Raw genomic sequence first — 17,575 nt, 5'->3', positions numbered from 1 at the left:
GAACGGATATGACGTGCATGCCCTAGGGGTGTCAGATCTTGCAGTGGAGCTGGAGGTCAACTCAAGGACACCGAGGGCCTAGTCTCTGCAATGTATCCTTGCTTTGGCTGAGGCTAATCAACCCCTGAATCCAGCTTTTTACTAGAGAAAAACCAAAAGGAGCTCTCCATTTTAATGTCAGTTTTATTTTTATTTTAAAAAATAGCAGATAGTCATCCAGACAAGCACCTCTGATTGATGGAAGTGACAGCATAGCCAGAAGCCAGGATATAGAAGGACCAGCACCCTGCAGGGCCAGTGTGCCTTGGCTGGTGTCTGGGCTACCTCACTAGCCCTGGGACAGAGATAATTTGTCCTGAGCTTCCAAGGGCTAAGGGCGAGCTGGCCTGGTGGGTGCAGTTGACCCCAATACAGGCTCTTCCTGGCAAGCAATAGGCAATTCAGGTTCACAGTGGCCTGGCATATGGGTCCCATAAAGCCAGGCAGCTGCTCTGAGTGTTCCCAGCGGGCTTTGGCCACAGCTGAAGCAGGAAGTAGGCTGGGTTTAGGGTCCTCAGAGGCTATCAGCAGGTACAAACTATTGTCCCAGTTAAAGCAGGTGGCTCCTAAGGTGAATCCTGTGAACATTCTGGGGGTTCCTGAAGGCAGCATACTGCCCACATGTCTTGGGCAGTGGGACTCAAGACAGTACAGTCTTGTCTACAGCATCCCGCCCAGGCTGGTTCAGGATGGAGGTACATGGGAGGGGTTGCTTGAGTCAGGAGTTCGTCCCGCTGAACTGGGATGAAGCCAGGAAGGTCAAGATGGGTCAGGCCTTGGCTTCGAGTCTCAAGCCTGCCACGCTGTCCTCCACACCATCCTCTGGGAGTAGCGGTGGTGCTGAGGGTTGTGGTCCCTTTAGGTTTCCATCCTGCACGCTTAGGACCTGCACAGAATTCTCCAAGGGGCTCAGCTCCTGGGGCAGGGGCAGGGGCTGGTGGCGACGCCGCCGGCAGTACCTCAAGCCGTCCAGCGCAGCCCCGACAAAGCAGATGATGGAGAGCACCAGGAAGTACAGGGAGTAGATAGTGAACTGAAAGAGAGAGTTTGGGTGACCTCAGGTTTTGTTCCCCCACCCCTGCTTGCCCTTGCCCCATCTAGGGGCAAGGTTCTCCATCATTCAGCCACCAGGTGGCCAGAGGAGTCATAGCCTTGCCCAAGGGCAGATACCAAGGTGCTTGGTCCCTTGCCCTCTATCCCCCACAGCATGGTCAACTACAAAGGGTACCTATCACTTCCCCAGGGATTTTGTCTGACATAGGTCTGATATCTGTGTGGTCCTGGGGACTGGTCCCCAGGCTCTAATGCATGAAACTGACTTTCTTAGCCCCGAAGATAATGATCCAGGCTTCTTCTAGGTCCTGGCCTTAATCAGAACTGGGCACAACCTTGACTTGCATGGCAAAGCAGTGACCAAGAAGAGCCAGGCAGGCACGGGTCATGTCCCTTCCTGAAGAACCAGATATGTTCCTCCCAGGGAGGAACCTAACTACTGCCAAATGTCCATGAAGGTCCTAGAACTTGGAGTGATCCAGTTGGAGGCAGGTGAGTATCCTGAAGCCCCTTGGGACCCTTTCATAAAAGATCGCATTTAGAGTAAACAAGAAATGACTCATGAGAGACTTTTGTTCCCAAGAAGACAGGATGGACATCCTTTCCCCATTTTTCCTGTGTCAATCAAACCCCTGGGTGCTGTGGGCAACACTCACTGGGGGTGGGTGGAGAAAAGCATCAGCCAGCTGGGCCTCAGGATCCAGCAAGTGGCAAGTGTTGGCTATTTCTTTTTGCTTCATGGATCTTGGAGCTGAAGCAGTCAGAAGTCCAGAATAGCTGTTCTTTCTACCCACAGAACCAGCACAGATAGAGCCCAGCTAGAGGGCAGGTACCAGGAGAAGGTACATTTCCAGACATTTTTCTGAAAGCACCTGACCCTACCTCAGGCACAGCAAAATCAAAGGATGTGGGGTGGGGCCAGACAAGACTCCTAGGAAGAAACTTGCATCCCATTGGGTGGTAATGACCCCACTTCTCACCCTTGTTCCTCATAAGGTCAGCATTCAGTGTCAGTGACTGGACCCACGACACACACACACACACACACACACACACCTGGCAGTTATGAGGTATTTGCTGCCCTCTGCACTAGAGGGGACCACATGGAACTGACTTTATGCCATCGAACAGAAGAAATAAGATGTCCTGCCCTTGGGCAGTGAGGGGTCCACTATGGGAGTTAGAATTACTACTCTACCCACAGGGCACCAACCTGCACTGCTAGGGCTGTGAGGATTAGGCTTCAACACACAACACGGAGAGGCCTTTGACCTCTGCTGCAGGCTCAGCACATCCGAGCTGCAGACCTCACGCCGAGGCCTCTGAAGATATGAAAGCCAGTCGGCAGGGCCTGAAGTCATCTGAGAAAGATTTCCAGAGCAACCATGAAATGGGTCGGCAAAGCAGCAACAATGCCCCAGACATACAAAAAGGGAGACGGTATCAGGAGAGATGAGAGATGGAAGAGGAATCAAACATTCAGGCCAAAGAAGCAGAACCAAGAGGAACTGATGAGAGACGGGCTCATGAAACAGGAGGAAGGACTCCCACAGGTCCATCCTGTCCTTGATTTCTGTTTGTTCTTGCTTTGCTCAGGTGGCCTTGAACTCATGATCTTTCTGCTTCAGCCCCCTCCGAACGCCTGGCTTGTCTTTTCTACGTTAAATTTGATGGTGAAAAGTTAAATTGATTAACACTGTCTTAGGAGATTCTGAAGGTCTATGTGCAAAACATCAGGGCAAGTGGCCTGTCAACAATAGAGGGTGCGGTGATGTAGCTGCCACACGACACATAACTGGTAATGTAATACACGTGCAGTCGCCAAACACCAGCCCGCTATTGGCTCCTAAAGAGACAGACAACACAAGTTTGGTTTCTGGTTTCAAAAGTGAATTCAAGGGGAAAAAACACAAATTAAAAACAACCCATGAGAATGGCTAATAGGGAAAGGTAGCATCACATGCTGATCACGGTCTGGGGAAATGGTTCTCATACCCTGCTGGTGGGATGGGAATAGCCCCCACTGGGAACCCTCAGTTCCACTTCCGGGCTCTCCTTCCAGAGAAATAAACCCTACATTCACACCAAACCTAGGAAAGAACTTGTAATATCCAAGGACTGAACACAGTCCATAGTGCTTCCAAGGTCAGCGGCTATCCCAGGTACACTGACAGGCTGCAGTAATTACAGGAGCCATCTGCCCTTGTCTCAGAGAAGCTCACACACACGGGATAATAGAGCCGCCGCCTGCCCAGGAGAACACCTATCTCTAGGGTTGGTAAGGGAGTAGCTATGGCTATGTAACAACTCTAAGGGTCGTGTGTGTGTGTGTGTGTGTGTGTGTGTGTGAGACATCTTCTGGATTCTGGCTGAACATCACATCCTGACTCTAATGCACAGCACAAGGCACCTGAATCGCTGCATGATTTCTGGGTAGAATGAAGCCAAACTTAAAAAACAGAGCAAATATTGAGGCTGGCTCCCAGCCACAGTCCCAAGTTCCACCCTGGTTCTCAGTGGTCTCCGGCTCTGGTTCCCCCTGCCCGGACTTCTGCCCTGGCCCTTGTCTGAACTCAGGGCGTGAGGCCGGAGAGGGCAGAGCAGGAGACTATGTCTCTCTTGACTATGAACAAAACCCAATGCTCAGAAGGACGCTAGCCAGGGAGAAGCCAGTACCCGTCTCACACTCTGACTGGAGGAAGCAGGGACTGAAGCCAGATTGCCCCTCGTCCCTCATGGGGTCCCCGGATACAGTCTGTGCTAATGAGTAGGACTGACCAAGGGCCCCCAAGAAGGGAAGGGATTCTCTTATGGCCTTTGGGAAAGAGCTGATCCAGTCCCCTTCCTACTGAGCCCCGTACCCCATTCCTCTGAGGCTCATTAGCAAGGGGGCCTCTTGCAGGGTAGCTGGAATGGGTGGGGGGCATAGACAAGAGGGGGAACACAGGCAGCACAAGTCTCTAAGGTCCCACCCATTTGACTCCCACAGTCTGAATGAGAGGCAGGCTATGGAGGGAGCACACCAGCCTTAGAGGCCAGTGACTGAAAGACAAATCACATGATAAGCGTAAGCTGGGGCCACACTAGGTTCCCCCCGGGGTTTCTCTGGATGGCTCCCCCACTTGAGGAGCCACTACTCATCTAAGGACAGAGACAGTCTCCCCCAGGAGGAACTTACGCCCTTCCAAGCCAGTGAACTGTTTCTTAGCCCAACCCACCCAGGACCTCACCCAGTACTGTCAGTCAACCCAAGAGCAGCTGGGTGGTAACGGGGAATTATGTCCGTTTCTCAGTCTGGATCTACCACCCTGTGGGTCAAGAAAGACTTGCCTGTTCTGGGCCTAGTCTGAGGGGGTGTGCACCGAGGGATTTAGCCAGGCTGGAGCAGATCCAAGCTTTACATGGCAAGACTCTGGCATCCCCACTTCAAAGGTCTATTCAAATCTTACCAGCCAGCTTCCCAGTGGGATGGTCTGTTCCTGCATGTGCAAACACCTGCTCCATCTGTGCCTCCTCACTGGCCATCCAGACTCAGTGACGAGGCTGTACCAACTAGGGATCCTCAGCGGGTTGGGACTTCTTCATGACATACACCAACCAACCTTGGCAGGCCTCCAGCCAAGGGAAACCTGGGCTCCAGGAAGACCAACAGTTCTCACAGGTTGCTAAGACACTGCCCAGCCACAGCCTGGGGCAGTCACTAAGGAGCTCGGTTACCACTCCTTCTTATGTTACCAAGCCCATTTGGCTTGGTAGATGCCCAGTTCCTTCATCACAACGCCCCTCTCACAGAAGAGTCAAGTTTTCTCAGATACAAGAAAAATGCTGGCTGTGGTGGGAAAACTGTAAGTATCCCAAGAGAAGTCAGTAGGCCAATGCCACCTGATGCCAACTCCAACCAAGTAGCTCTGCCTTAGCTCCCTCCTGGATATGGACACTTCAGATATCATCCGACCTGGGCTTAAGGCTATCAGGTCTTGACGTGTGAGATAAAAGGCAAGGAACTGTGACGGTATACTTTCAGTGACACAGGCTCAGGAAAGGACATTCAAGGTCTGATAAAAACTCCTCAGAAATGGCTGACAATTCAGTCAACCTTGGAGGCCCAGCCACTTGGGGGCTAAGTCCCAGAGGTCCAACCTGAACAAGAGCAGGGTAGAGGCTCGTGGGTAGATAAAAGTGGCTAGCCTTGCCACATCAAGTGCCCCTGGAAATGTGAGCCTGTCCCAACAGTCTCGCTCCCTGCTCCGATGTGGGCCACGTTCTGTATACTCCCATGACGATGGATCTGTGCTCCCTGAGAAGGGATCACAGAACGTGGATGCCAGGAGGCCTTGCTGTGGCCACATAATGGATTCCCTCCCCGAAAGGTGAGACTGAAGATGGGGCTTACCTGTCTCTGAACACTGAGGCCCAGACCCCGTTTGTCAGAGACCACAAGTGTGATGACGGTCTTGAGCACGGTGGCAAGGAATGTGTTGATCCCAAAGACCAAGGCGCAGAGCTCCTTAGACAGGGAAGACGCGATCTGAAAACTGAGAGGTGAAAAACACACTGTGGCCAGGTGATGGCTGGCGGGCGCCTTCAATCCCAACACCGGGAGGCAGAGGCAGAAGCAGGCGGATCTCGGAGTTTGAGGCTAGCCTGGTCTACCGAGTGAGTTCTAGGACAGCCAGAGCCACACAGAGAAACCCTGTCTCGAAAATCCTAAAACCAACCAAACAACCGAACAAAGAACCCAAAACATACTCAAGCCACTCAAACTCACTGAGTAGAACAGGGAGGGGCAAGAACAAAGTCAGACTGGGCACGGTGACAAATGTCATTCATTGTCATTCACCCAGCACAGGAGGCAGAAGCAGGTTCATTTTGTCATTCCAGGCCAGTCTGGTCTACACAGTGAGATGCTATCTAATTAAACCAATAAATAAACAAAGAGCCGGGGAGACTCCTCATCTACTCAGGGTTACACCAATGTACCAAGTCACACAGCCCCACCCACCACCCCGACTCACGGTTAAGTTCCTGGATACACAACTCTAAAATCCCCATCCACAACCACCAAGTCCTCTACTCCAACCCCAATCCAGCACAGCTGTGCACAGCACTGCTCCTGGTCCCAGCCTCTCCCTACACACACCCACCAATGAACGGTAGCTGACCCAGGGTAGGAGTGGGGCTCAGGACGTGTTTAGAGAGACTGACTCCAGGAGACTGGGAATGGGAAAGCACTCTCAATTCAGGAGGCGGGAGTACGTGGCCAGAGAAGTATGCCAGTGGCTGTGTGGCTAGAGAGAGAAGTATGCCAGTGGCTGTGTGGCCAGAGAGAGAAGTATGCCAGTGGCTGTGGCCAGAGAATGCGAGCAGGCTGTCCAAGGAGGGAAAGTGTTAAGAATTATGCAGCCCTCGGAGGTAAGAGCCAAAGTCTTTCCAGAGGGGTAGAGGACAGGGAGGCAAAAGAAGGCAAGTGCCTGTGTGTGGTGTGAGTACATATACATATGCTATGCACAGTGCAGTGCTAAGTACATATGGTGTATGAAATCTGTGTATATCTGTGACTATCTATCTATCCGTCTATCCATCTGTCCGTCCGTCCGTCCGTCCATCCATCCATCCATCTATCTATCTATATGTACATGGACACTGTACACATAGATTGTATGGTGCTGGTTCACATAGAATGGATATGTGTGTTGTCTGTTTGGTGATATGAGTATATGTCTGAGAGTCTATTTTGGGTTTCTTTTAGGCAAGGTCTCACCATGTATCTGGCTGGTCTGGAACTCAGAGATCTGTCTGCCTCTGCTTCCTGAGTTCCAGGATTAAAAGTGTGCACCACCACATCCAGCTCTGTAAGCATGTTTGATGCCTATGTGGCATGAGCTGAGTGTGTCCTCAACATTCAGCAGTGTGTGCTCTCTCAGTTCCAGTCTGGATAGGGTCTCAGGGAAGGCATGCTAGTGCCATCCGGAGAGATCACCTGCAGTCAGTACCAGCAAACTCTGCAACAGTGTTCAGAGGAGCTGGGAGAGCACGTGGGGCAAGCCCAGGAAAGGGGCAGGCCAAAAGCAACAGGACGGATGCCGGCAAAAAAGTGTAACAGGGTCTCCAAGGTGAGGATAAGGGACAACAGGAGAGGGAGGTGGGATGCTAGTCAACTTTAGGTGGTCTATGGGTCAGCAACACTATAAAGAGGTTCAGGAAAGACTGGTGGAGATGGGAGGGAACTGGGGGGGGGTAGTGGATCCACTGTCCTTACGGGGGTAGCGGGGCCAGGGAAAGCCAGTGCAGTAGACACAGCTGACTGTCTAGACGGGTTAGACCTCCCCCACAACTGTCCGCATTGCCTTGTGCTCCCAAACAGAACCTTCCAGAAGCCTCTCCCTATACCATCCTACTCACGTGGCAATGGGCACAAGGAACTGGTAGGCCCCACGGAAAAGCACGTAGGCCACGTAGAGTATCCAGATGTTGGTGGCCATGATAACCATACAGAAAACCAGCCCAGCCTGGATGGCTATAACACTTGCGATGACCAGCTTTGACCACAGAGCCCAACGGATCTTCACGAAGCCCGCGGAGAAGGACATGATGGCGCCTGGAGGTAGGAAGCATCAGCCATGGCTGAGCTTGGGCAAGTAGAACCATGGGAGAGATGGGTAGGGATTCAGGCTTAGTTAGGGTGGATCTGGAAGAAGGGGAGGGTAGGGCAAAGCACAGGACAGCCTATGTTGGTGGTCTAGCCCAGGACAAGTGATAGGGCTGGACTACAGCCCAGCTGGGAAGGGCAAGGGGCCTCCAGCGCATACTCAGCAGCGTGGAGGCAGCATCTACGGCGCCATTGTAGTTGAGCTTTTGGTCAGCTTCTCTCCACAGGACATGCGTGTAGTACGAAATCAAGTAGTAGCCAGCAGAGTTGAAGACCCACCAGAGGCACCAGAGGCGCAGCTGGGGCTGCCGTGCATTTTCCACCAGCTCACGGAGCATGCACACCAGGAAGGAGTCTTTGCACATGCCCAGCACTCGCTCCAGTTTCCCGGGCTCTGGTCGCTCAGGGCCCGGGTGTATCTGGTCCAGCTCACAGGGCGAGGCTCCTCGCACCAGTGCACTGCGGTTGAAAAAGAGGCTGTGCTTAGGTCGCTTTAGGAAGAGGGAGAGGCCCAGGCTGAAGATGACAAAGCCCAGGGAGATGTAGTTGAGGGACTGGTATCCCAGGGACAACAGCACCTGGCCCAACACAGAGCTGGTGAAGACTCCCAGCAACACGGCTGTCCTTGAGTAGCTGGCCATGCGCTGGTAGCGGGAGGGCTGCACCAGGGAGAAGATGTAGGAGGAGTAGGCGATGCGTGCGGCCATGGTGATGCTGTAGAAGACTTCCATGAGCTGCATGTGTAGTACAGAGTTGCCCAGCAGCAGCAACAGCCAGACACACACAAAGCTCAGGCATTGCAGGACCAGGACGGGCTTGTATCGCAGGTAGTCTGTGAGCAGGAAGATTGGCACCAGCACGGTCATGTGAGAGTAGGGCAACACCGGAATGATCTCATTGATCACCTGCGGGCAGGCAAGCACTGGTTATTAGCGACACTGGCCGCTCCACTGAGTCCAGTAGAGTTAGCAAGCCAAATTCTATCTTGCCCCTGTCTCCCTAACAACGACAAATGTACCTTCCATGTCCACACCCTGGCTGTTCAGGATCCAAGGGAGTCTAGGAACCAAGACAGTCTTCTAGCCTAAGAAACTGCAGACCCCAGGCCCAACCCACAGAAAGCTAGCAAACTGGGAGAATCCACCATTCATTGCATGTGGGTCATATTAACCCAAGCTTTCTGACTGGCACTCTTCTTAAACCTAAGTAGAAAATAGTACAATGGCAAGGAGACCCCAGTACAGATTTCTTCAGTTCTTCACAGAAAGAAAAGGAAGAGCAAGGGAATAGTAACGGGGTTGGGGTGGGGGAGCACAGCAGACAGCTAGGCAGGACATAGGGGAGGGAGGTGAGGCTGGAGGAGGACTAGGCCATCCCTCTACCCCACCCCATAAGGCAGAAGTGGGCATGCTGCCTGAAAAATCCAACCTTCACGGCCTTCACCGAGGCTAACTTCTGGGGGCCACCCTCGCCTGGCTCCTGCTGTGGCTCAAGATGGGGGAGCTACCTGCTGCAGGGTGGAGGTGAGAAGGCATTGTCTCAGACTCCACATTGCTGCTTGGGGAGGTTCCAAGGCCCAGTAGTAGCATGGGCAGACCAAACCAGGTACCTTAGGCCCTCTGGATGCTCGGCAGGGAGAGCCTCTATCTCAGTGAGGCCCAGATGTCTGCCTGACCTCTCCCTGGGAGGCAGACATGCTTGGCACTTCCTCCTAGGCCAGGATGAGTTTCAGCAGGGACCCCCTTAGACTTCACTTTAGATCTGGCTAATGGGCACATAGGGGAGCTGGATGGGCACTCCCGGGCTCCCAGAGGCTGGGACTCAGGTCCCAATGACTCCCACGCTAAGGCTCAGTCCAACCACTAGCAACAAGGACTTAAAACAGAACCTGGGTCAGTATGGAGGGGAGGTCTTAAGCTGAGATGGATTGCTGACACCCTCAGGCCAGCTGCAGGCTACCTCAGGCAGCTAGGGAGCCAGACCTCAGAGACTTCTCTTCCCCCTTCTTCATCTAGCCCTATCAAAAGACGGCATGAAGCACAAGTTCAAAAATAAACGGCTTCCAGGTCTGCTTGGATTTAAGCTCATTAGCAGACTTTCAATAGGACCCTCTGTTCCCGTGGCTGAGTAAGAAGAAAATGCCTTCAATAATCTCTTTACATAAACAGCTGAGTCCCTGCCGGAGGCAGGTGCCAAGCAAGATGGGGCGTGGCTGGACATGGGCTCTCTCATCAGGATGGCAGATGAGCCACCCCGGCAGTAAAGGTCGGCACTCCTTCATTTGTATTCTTCCTCATCCTCAAAGCAGGCACAGGTTTCCTCTCTTGGAGCCCAGTGACACGTAGTCTGGCTGGGTGAACAAATCAAAGCCAAGTAGAGCAGGTGGGGGGTTAGGGTGGACCAACTCAGTCTCTCCAGCCCCTGTAGTCTCCCGCAGCCTTAGCTGCAAATATATATCAAACCAGGAAAAGAACTCCCAGCCCACACCACTACTCCCCTACCCTCCGACGACAACATGCCTGTGTGATTGTGAAGTTACGTTGCAGGAGGTAGGGCGTGATGAAGCTCTCCCCAGGCCGCAGCTGCGCCATGAAGCCGAAGAAGCAGAGATAGAACACAAGGCATCGCCAGGACTTGAGTTCATGGTCCTGCCTGGGATCCTCGCATGCCTGTTTTTCTGCCGCCTGGCTAGTGGGCACCATGTTGCCCAGTTCCTCATGAGACCAGGCGACCAAAGGTGGCACTCCACCTGGAAGGAAAAGCGAAGAGTCTGGGGTTAGCAAAGGAGCCTACATGGACACTCTAGTTCCCAATCTCTCAGCTGAGACCCAGTGTCAGCCTCGGGTGGCTGCTGGCCCCACACCCAAATCGTCAAACGGCTCTGCCAACCTGAGAACTACTAGGAGCCTAATCCCTCAGACCAGGCCAGCACAGCCTCCAGGAGTCTTCAAGCAAAGCCAAGCCTCAGTCACCTAGACCTATTTAACTGTTAATCAAAGTCACGTAAACTGATTATCTTACTTTATTAAGTAAATGAATAACATTTAAAATCCAGGTTTGGGAGCACCTCAGCCTCATTCCAGGGGCTTGGTAGCCTGTGACCCTACAGGTCTTAGGAACAGCTGGCGTCAGTTGGTGTCGATAGCGACTAGCGGTATCCTGGGTGTAGCAAGGACAAGAGGAGGAGGTTCTGCTAGGCTAGGACACCAGGGGTGCTCCAAGACACAACAGGGAGGTCAGCGGGGGTGGCTGCGAGTACACAGATCTGACATGCATTCTCCCCACAGCAGGGGAATGCAGTTTTTTTTTTTTTTTTTTTTCGGTTTTTCGAGACAGGGTTTCTCTATAGCTTTGGTGCCCGTCCTGGAACTAGCTCTTGTAGACCAGGCTGGCCTCGAACTCCCAGAGATCCGCCTGCCTCTGCCTCCTGAGTGCTGGCATTAAAGGCATGCGCCACCACTGCCCGGTGGGAATGCAGTTCTAAAGAACACTTGTCATAAGAAGGAGGGGCAGAGGGGGAGGCAGGAGTTCACCGGCAGCTTACAGCCACCACGGGCAAGGCAAAGCAAGCTCCAGGAAGGATTATGGGACAGAGTAGGAGCTGACCTGTGGGACTCCATAGTTCTCTGTAGGACATCGAGAGTGAAACAGACTGAAGCCCTAGGAGGGGGTGGAGCTGACGCTCAGATGACTACAGGCTTCCTCCCAAAGGCAGGTGGAGTCCAGCCACCAGTGGCCTGTCTAGTTGCTGACCCTGACCTCACGCCATACAGGCCCAAAGCACTCTCAGGCATTTGTGGTGCACAAGGACTAGCCTGTACAGTGTGTTTTTCTCTCCCTGATTCTGTCCCGGACACAGGCTGCTCTGGTGCAGGTGGTCACTGCCAATCTCCTAACGGAAAGGCGGCAGCAGCAGACCCTCATCCAGACCCCACGTTATCCTGGCTCATTTGTACAGCCGTATCTATGCCACAGGTTCGTGTCCTTCGGGCTTTCTGTATAGGGAGTTATCATAAAGCTATATAAAGCTACCCTGCTCCTGGAGCAGAGGGTGGGTATCGTATATAGGATCTGGGGAGCTAAGATAGGTTGGCGGTGTGTGTCTGCTCCAGGAGATATCTGCAGATCCGGACTAGGGTAGAACCCTCTCCAACCCCTGAGCAGAGGACAAATGAAGACTCTCTTGATGTAAGAACTTTGGGGGTTCAGATTCTCAGTCCACGGACCCTACACTAAGACCTAGGATGTGCTCTTGAGTTCCCACAAAACTCAAGAAAGAGGCTCAAGAAAGAAAAGGGACCTGTGGGTCCTTAGTGCGTGCTGTCCCACTGGGACTTCAGAGTTATACCACGCAGCTGTAAGGACTGCCCAGGATCCCTTCCTGTAAATCCTGTTTCTGTGATAAGGCAGAAGCTGGGTAACACCTGGGCCCCTAAAGAAGCAGGGGTTTGTGGGTTTGCTTGTTGGGAACTGCAAGGAAGGGCGAGCTAGGGTACAGAATTCCAGGGGTCCAGAAGGCAGGAATGTGGCCCCGGAAGCTACAGGGCCTGGGACAGGACCCAAATGGAAACAAGCAGCCAGGCAGGGGGCCTGGCTGGAGAAGACACAAACACAGGCTCTGACAGCTCAGCTGGACAGACTGACCTCTGTCCTGCTTGGCCTTGCTTTTCAAAACTTCCCCAGAGCTATACAAACAGCCAAGGAGGACATGGTACCCAGGAGGTTCAGCCCTTGGCATTGACCCCTTCAGAGAGGCCAAGGTGGATGCAAACAGAGCTCAGCCGTTCCCCAACACATATTGCTGGGGCTGGCCAGATAAAACAATTGTCCATGGCAACTGCATTTGCTCAACCAGAGCAGTCCCCAGGTTCAGTGGTGGCCAGGAATGTAGCTAAGTCTAGGACTGTGTGCCCAGTATGGGCTTAGGAAGCCCCAGGAATTGGCCCTCGTCGGAAAGGTGCCATCCCCAGAGGTGAAAGGAACACGTCTACTTGGTGTCCTTTGGTATCCAGAGACAGCAGAAGTTATCAGACACCAGTAAAGAGCAAATTCCATATTATCCCATACATACAGCTTCATAGACTCCTGAGGCTTCTACACCCAGGTGGATGGGGGTCGGAGCTGGACACAATGAATTTATCACGGCCTTACCCAGGGGTCTGTCTGAAGATGTGGCTTCAGAACTTCAACAGGTGCCCAGCCACAGCTGGAAGAGGGTTACTCCAAGAACTCCTGGAACCCACATGACATGAACATCTAGGATTATCAGACTAGCAGAGCTGCACCACCCTGACTGCTGCTCAGATGGGCAAGTGGCTCTCGTGCTCAAGGTCCAAGAAATGGACTCCTGTTTGTCCTCTGACGTCCTGAAAACCCCACCTACCCACCAAGCCCACCCTCAGATCTGTTCAAGGGGACATGACCCCATCACAGCAAGATCCTCTGAGATCTCAGGGACTAGCCCTTCTCAAACCACATGACTGGCAAGGATGTGCTCACAGAGGACACACAGGCATCTCCTATTTCTGGGGAAACAATTGCAAGTCTACAGTCCAGTGCACAGACCATGCCGCCACCTTAAACACCTGTTCAACAGAAATGCCTACTTGCCTGGTGACTAGGAACCAGGGACTGTTAAAGCCCCGGACTGTTACCTAGACAGAGACTGCCAGTCGGTTTATTCCACTCTACCCTAGGTAGCATCATTCCTACAGAGTCAGTCGGGCTATGATGCAATGCCTCCCCTCTCTACAGCAGCACCCAGGTTGCTCTTCCTAGCAGAGCTAGGCTCAGCTCAGACAAAACCCATCCCGAGAGGCAAGACGGGAGATCCCGTCATCGGCTTAGCTGAAGAAACTGAATGTAGAAGGAGCTCATGCCACGCAGGCATGACAGCTGAACCTGGACTCCACACCCCATACGAATGCAGTGTTGCTTCATAGCCTGCAACCTCTTCCAGGCAACTGAAAGAAACCCTTGGCAGCCCTGTAGGGCTGTGGTATAGAGGAGGGGCTTGACACAGTCCTTTCTGAGCACCTAGAGAAGACCGGGTAGGGGGTGTGGAACACATCCATTCACAAAATTCTTTCCACGGCACCCCAAAATCAAAGTGAAAGTAAACAGCACCTTCATTTTGTCTTAAAACAGGAAGGTTTATTTTAATCTTGGAAGTCTCGTGTTAGGGGAGTGGGGGAGCCCTGTTGCCTCCCACTGTGAAAGCTGAGTGCTGAATGTATCTTTGCCACAGGCTCTGATGCCCAGAGTCACCCCTTGCCTCGGCCCATTCAGAACACAGGTCTCTCTGAAAGAAGTCGGCAGGTGCACAGCAGTCCCTTGTTGTGGGGCACATGTGGCTCTGCTAAGTCGCAGTATCTGCCTGTGTTCTGCTTAGTCCATCCAGGCTGCTGGGGTTCATGTCCTCAAGTCTCCCTGGAAGGAGGCCACTTCTTTAAAGTCAGGCAAGCAACTGCGGAGATTTAGTCTATCTTCACTGAGGGAAGCCACAAAACAACTTCCTTAACGGCCTGCTTAGGTTCTGACCTGCATACCGAAGACAGGCAGGTCGGGCATGGGAGCCTTCACAGGATGAGGGGTTTTCATGAATATGGTTTATGCTCAGGCTATTAGCCAGACTCCTCAAGAGTTTTCAAGAGGAATGTGGACGGAGTCCTGGGAATGATTCCTGTCACAGAGATGCTGGAAGCACACCAAGCACTGGCTGCAGGTGGCTGTGCAGGCTGCGGGAATCTCCTGTTCCAAGGGGAAGTTAAGTTGTTAGCGCTGTCTGGTGCCTAAAACCTCTAAGCTAAACAATGGGGCTTGGAGACGGGCCACGTACCAGGCGTGAGCGCGGAGGTTTCCTTGCGGACAACACGTGCTCTAAGGCGGCTGGGGCAGGCGATTCCTGACCTCAGGAAGGTACTTTAAAGGCAAAAGAAACTCGGTTCCAGAGGGATGACAAGAGAAATGGCGCTGAAAGGTCCCACCATGCAGCCTGGGGAATTTACCCTCGGGAGCGGTCTGCAACTATGCGCCCAGGGTGCCCGCCAGCACTGACTATTGCGCTGGAACCTAGGCTTCCAATGCTGAGGTCCTCGCCTGTGCTCGGCATTCACACAAGGACTCTACACCCCGCAGACACCGGCCCGCGGCCCGCACCCAACTGCCCCTATGCATCCCAAAGATCTCTGCCGGTCTTCCACTCAGCAGATCCCGCATGCGCTTTTCATTCACTCCACGGGCTGTAGGTACGCCGCAAACCTTACCCGGAGCTTCTCAGTCCCTCAAGCGAGCCCCTAGTACCCTTTAGTGTAGAACTCAGCCAGAGCCCCGCTTTCACCGTCAGGAAGCCTGAAGGACCAGAACCCGCCTTGTGCTATCCCGTTGTTCCCCAGGCACTCACAGTTTGGATCTGTTTCCCCAGCTCTGCACCCCACAGGCCCGTACCTGATTCAGTCAGCAGCGGCAGTCTAGATCGCGCACAAGCGCACTACAACACCCACAAACCCGCGCGGGCCCGAGGGCAGCATGGAGGGGCGGGACTACCTAGACAGACCACGCCCCAAAGCGTGGCCACCGTGGCGGGTCGGAGGCCCGCAGTCGCGGAACTACTAGGGGGCGGAGCAAACACCTGGCCACACCCGCAGAGACTCCAAAAGAGTCGTGCATGCGCTCTTCACACTGCGCGGTTAGTCACCATCTAGATCTTGTGCTTCTCAGTGGCTTGAACGGCCCGCGGCGTGTCTCCCAGCTTGTACGCTCAGACTCCACACTCTACACCTCTAGACTCCTTGCCCCTTCAGGACGCTCTCCCTACGTCCCCTCTCCCGTGCTCCTTCCCCACGCCACTGCTCTCCATACTGCGCTTCTTCCCCGCCCCTTCCCCCCACCCCCCCCGACTGCTCTTCACCCGACCCCCTCGGCCCCAGCGCGCCTGGCCTGCCTTAGCCCCATAACGAGCCCCTTACCCGGCTGGACTGGGTCGTGGCTCACAGCAGACTGCCGGGTCTGATCAAGCGCTGAGCACAGAGGTGACTACCGGGCTTAGGCCCGAGGCCCCTCCCCGGATCCGCCCCTATCCCTACTAGCTGCAGAAGTCTGCTCCGGCTCTTTCATGCTCGTCTGAAAACCCGTGCCCGGGGTCCACCTGCTAAAGTAGTCCAGGGACCTGGGCACTGGCCAGCCATGGACTGCGGTCTAGAGTTGCACTGCCTGCACCACCAGTGCACGCCCCTCGTTTGGGTACCGATGGATTGTGCTTGGCTGTGCAGGGAGACCCCAAGCCCAGGAACAGAGCATCTGGCTCTCTCTCTCTCTCTCTCTCTCTCTCTCTCTCTCTCTCTCTCCTTACACACACACACACACACACACCACCTTCTGTCAAGCAGACTTTGTTAGCAGGGACAGAAGAGGCCTAAGTGTTTTTAGGCCACCGACCTCACCCCTGCCCCCATCCTCTGACATCCCCGCCCCTCCCAACCCCCTTCCAGCAATGATACTAATACTCAGCAGATGGAAAGCCACTGGCAGCTTGTGATGAGGTAGGAGGGGGCGGGGCTCCCCAAGCCAGCCTCTCTCTTGATGGGCTTTGGTGGAGTACTTGTGCAGGGCAGGGGTCACAGAACCATACCCATTAGGAGCAAACGGGGAGGGGCATGAGTCCAAAGGGGAATGACTCATCAGCAACTCTGTCTTAACAGATTCCAAGATGGTAGGATGCAGGGTGGTGAGACTCACCGGTCACTGGGATATGGGGGTCCCAGGTATGGAAGGCTTCTCTCCACACCAGCACTGCTCCTCCCCCAGCCAATGGCGGCCACGCCCCTCTGGACTTGGGTCCTCAGTGGTACTTGCAAACGTACTGGCCACCTAGTTACTGGACAAGGGGAACTCAACCATTGAGCCCAAGGCATTGCCTAGGAAGCTGGAATGTTTCTCAGGTTAGAGCTGTGGAAAGCAGTGGTGGTATCACGAGGCATCCTCTCTGCATGTTGGCAGCATCGATACAAGTGCCCTGGGGGCTGCCTGCTGCCCCACCTCCTGGTGTGCAGAGTGGAAACAGTCTCAAGCCTGCCTGAGAAACCTGCAGGACCCTTGACGTTACCATGCCAGAGTCCTTGTGAGTAGAAAGGACAGGAACAGCTCTCAAATTATTTGTAAGTCAGGTAGCAGGAAGAATTTTAGGGAGAGCTGGAGAACTCCCATATCTGGCCATGTCGGTTTTCTGTACATCAGCCTGAAGTGCAAGGCCTCAGGGCACCGGTCCTGAGTAAGTGGTGAAGTGGAGCCTATAAGAACCTTGCCCCATGGACAGGATGGAGGATGGAGGGGTGTGACTTTCTGTGTGCCAGACAGGTCTGTGCCCTCATGGGACTCCATGAGAAACACAGGATCAGGTAGTGGTACCCAGTCCACATGACCCATATGTCATGGAGGGGTGAGCACCCTGACAAGCTCAGCAGGGACTCCAGGGTACTGGGCTCCCTTCAGCCCAGTCTCTCACTGTGTTAGGATTCCTGAAGGAGCTGTTCCTTGGGGTGGGCTAGGGGTAGAATGGTCTCTGAATCATTTGGAGACAACCACTTAGGGAAGAACAAGGAGGCTTCTAGAATGCCTCCTAAGACAACAGATGCTGGCTCTGAGAGACAGCACTGTCCTCTTGGGGAATGGTTCAGTATTTTGAGGAATGGCTTCTTGGATATATGATGACCTATCATTTGATTAAGCGCTGTGTAAGCACGCAATTGCTTTCAGTCTGGGCTGTGGGAGTGAAGGCTGGGACCCAGGGTGGTGTCATGTGCTGGAGGGGTCAGGAAGAGTCAGGAGCCAAGCCCC

The 17,575-nt window shown here is 53.7% G+C and overlaps 1 protein-coding gene across 4 annotated transcripts; it reads right to left on the bottom strand.

Annotated features, from left to right (window-relative positions):
• Positions 1–182: 182 nt before the first annotated feature.
• Positions 183–15,824, bottom strand: Slc19a1 (solute carrier family 19 member 1). Of its 4 annotated transcripts, none has more exons than XM_057751904.1 (6): positions 15,709–15,824; positions 10,261–10,490; positions 7,902–8,646; positions 7,495–7,690; positions 5,486–5,627; positions 183–1,072 (listed from the first exon to the last, which is right to left on the bottom strand). In XM_057751904.1, the coding sequence occupies exons 2-6, from the start codon at positions 10,441–10,443 to the stop codon at positions 809–811; spliced, it is 1,530 nt and encodes a 509-aa protein (XP_057607887.1). In that variant the 5' UTR covers positions 10,444–10,490; positions 15,709–15,824; the 3' UTR covers positions 183–808. The 4 variants fall into 4 exon arrangements, with proteins under 4 accessions (XP_057607887.1, XP_057607888.1, XP_057607889.1 ...); XM_057751905.1 differs by lacking the exon at positions 15,709–15,824 and adding an exon at positions 15,188–15,209; XM_057751906.1 differs by lacking the exon at positions 15,709–15,824 and adding an exon at positions 15,007–15,126.
• Between the last annotated feature and the right edge of the window lie 1,751 nt (positions 15,825–17,575).

The sequence above is a fragment of the Chionomys nivalis genome, chromosome 19 (assembly GCF_950005125.1).
Source record: "Chionomys nivalis chromosome 19, mChiNiv1.1, whole genome shotgun sequence".
In the NCBI taxonomy this organism is placed as follows: Eukaryota; Metazoa; Chordata; class Mammalia; order Rodentia; family Cricetidae; genus Chionomys; species Chionomys nivalis.
This window is presented reverse-complemented; position numbering and strand designations above follow the sequence as displayed.

What these genes read in the sequence shown, in the direction of transcription:
- Slc19a1 (XM_057751904.1), bottom strand. Translation starts at nt 10,443, where the DNA reads ATGGTGCCCACTAGCCAGGCGGCAGAAAAACAGGCATGCGAGGATCCC. An exon ending in TGCTGCCTCCACGCTGCTGA is followed by an intron (nt 7,691 to 7,901) that starts GTATGCGCTGGA and finishes TCCTACCTCCAG; the next exon opens with GCGCCATCATGTCCTTCTCC. An exon ending in GCCTCAGTGTTCAGAGACAG is followed by an intron (nt 1,073 to 5,485) that starts GTAAGCCCCATC and finishes TCTCTCTTTCAG; the next exon opens with TTCACTATCTACTCCCTGTA.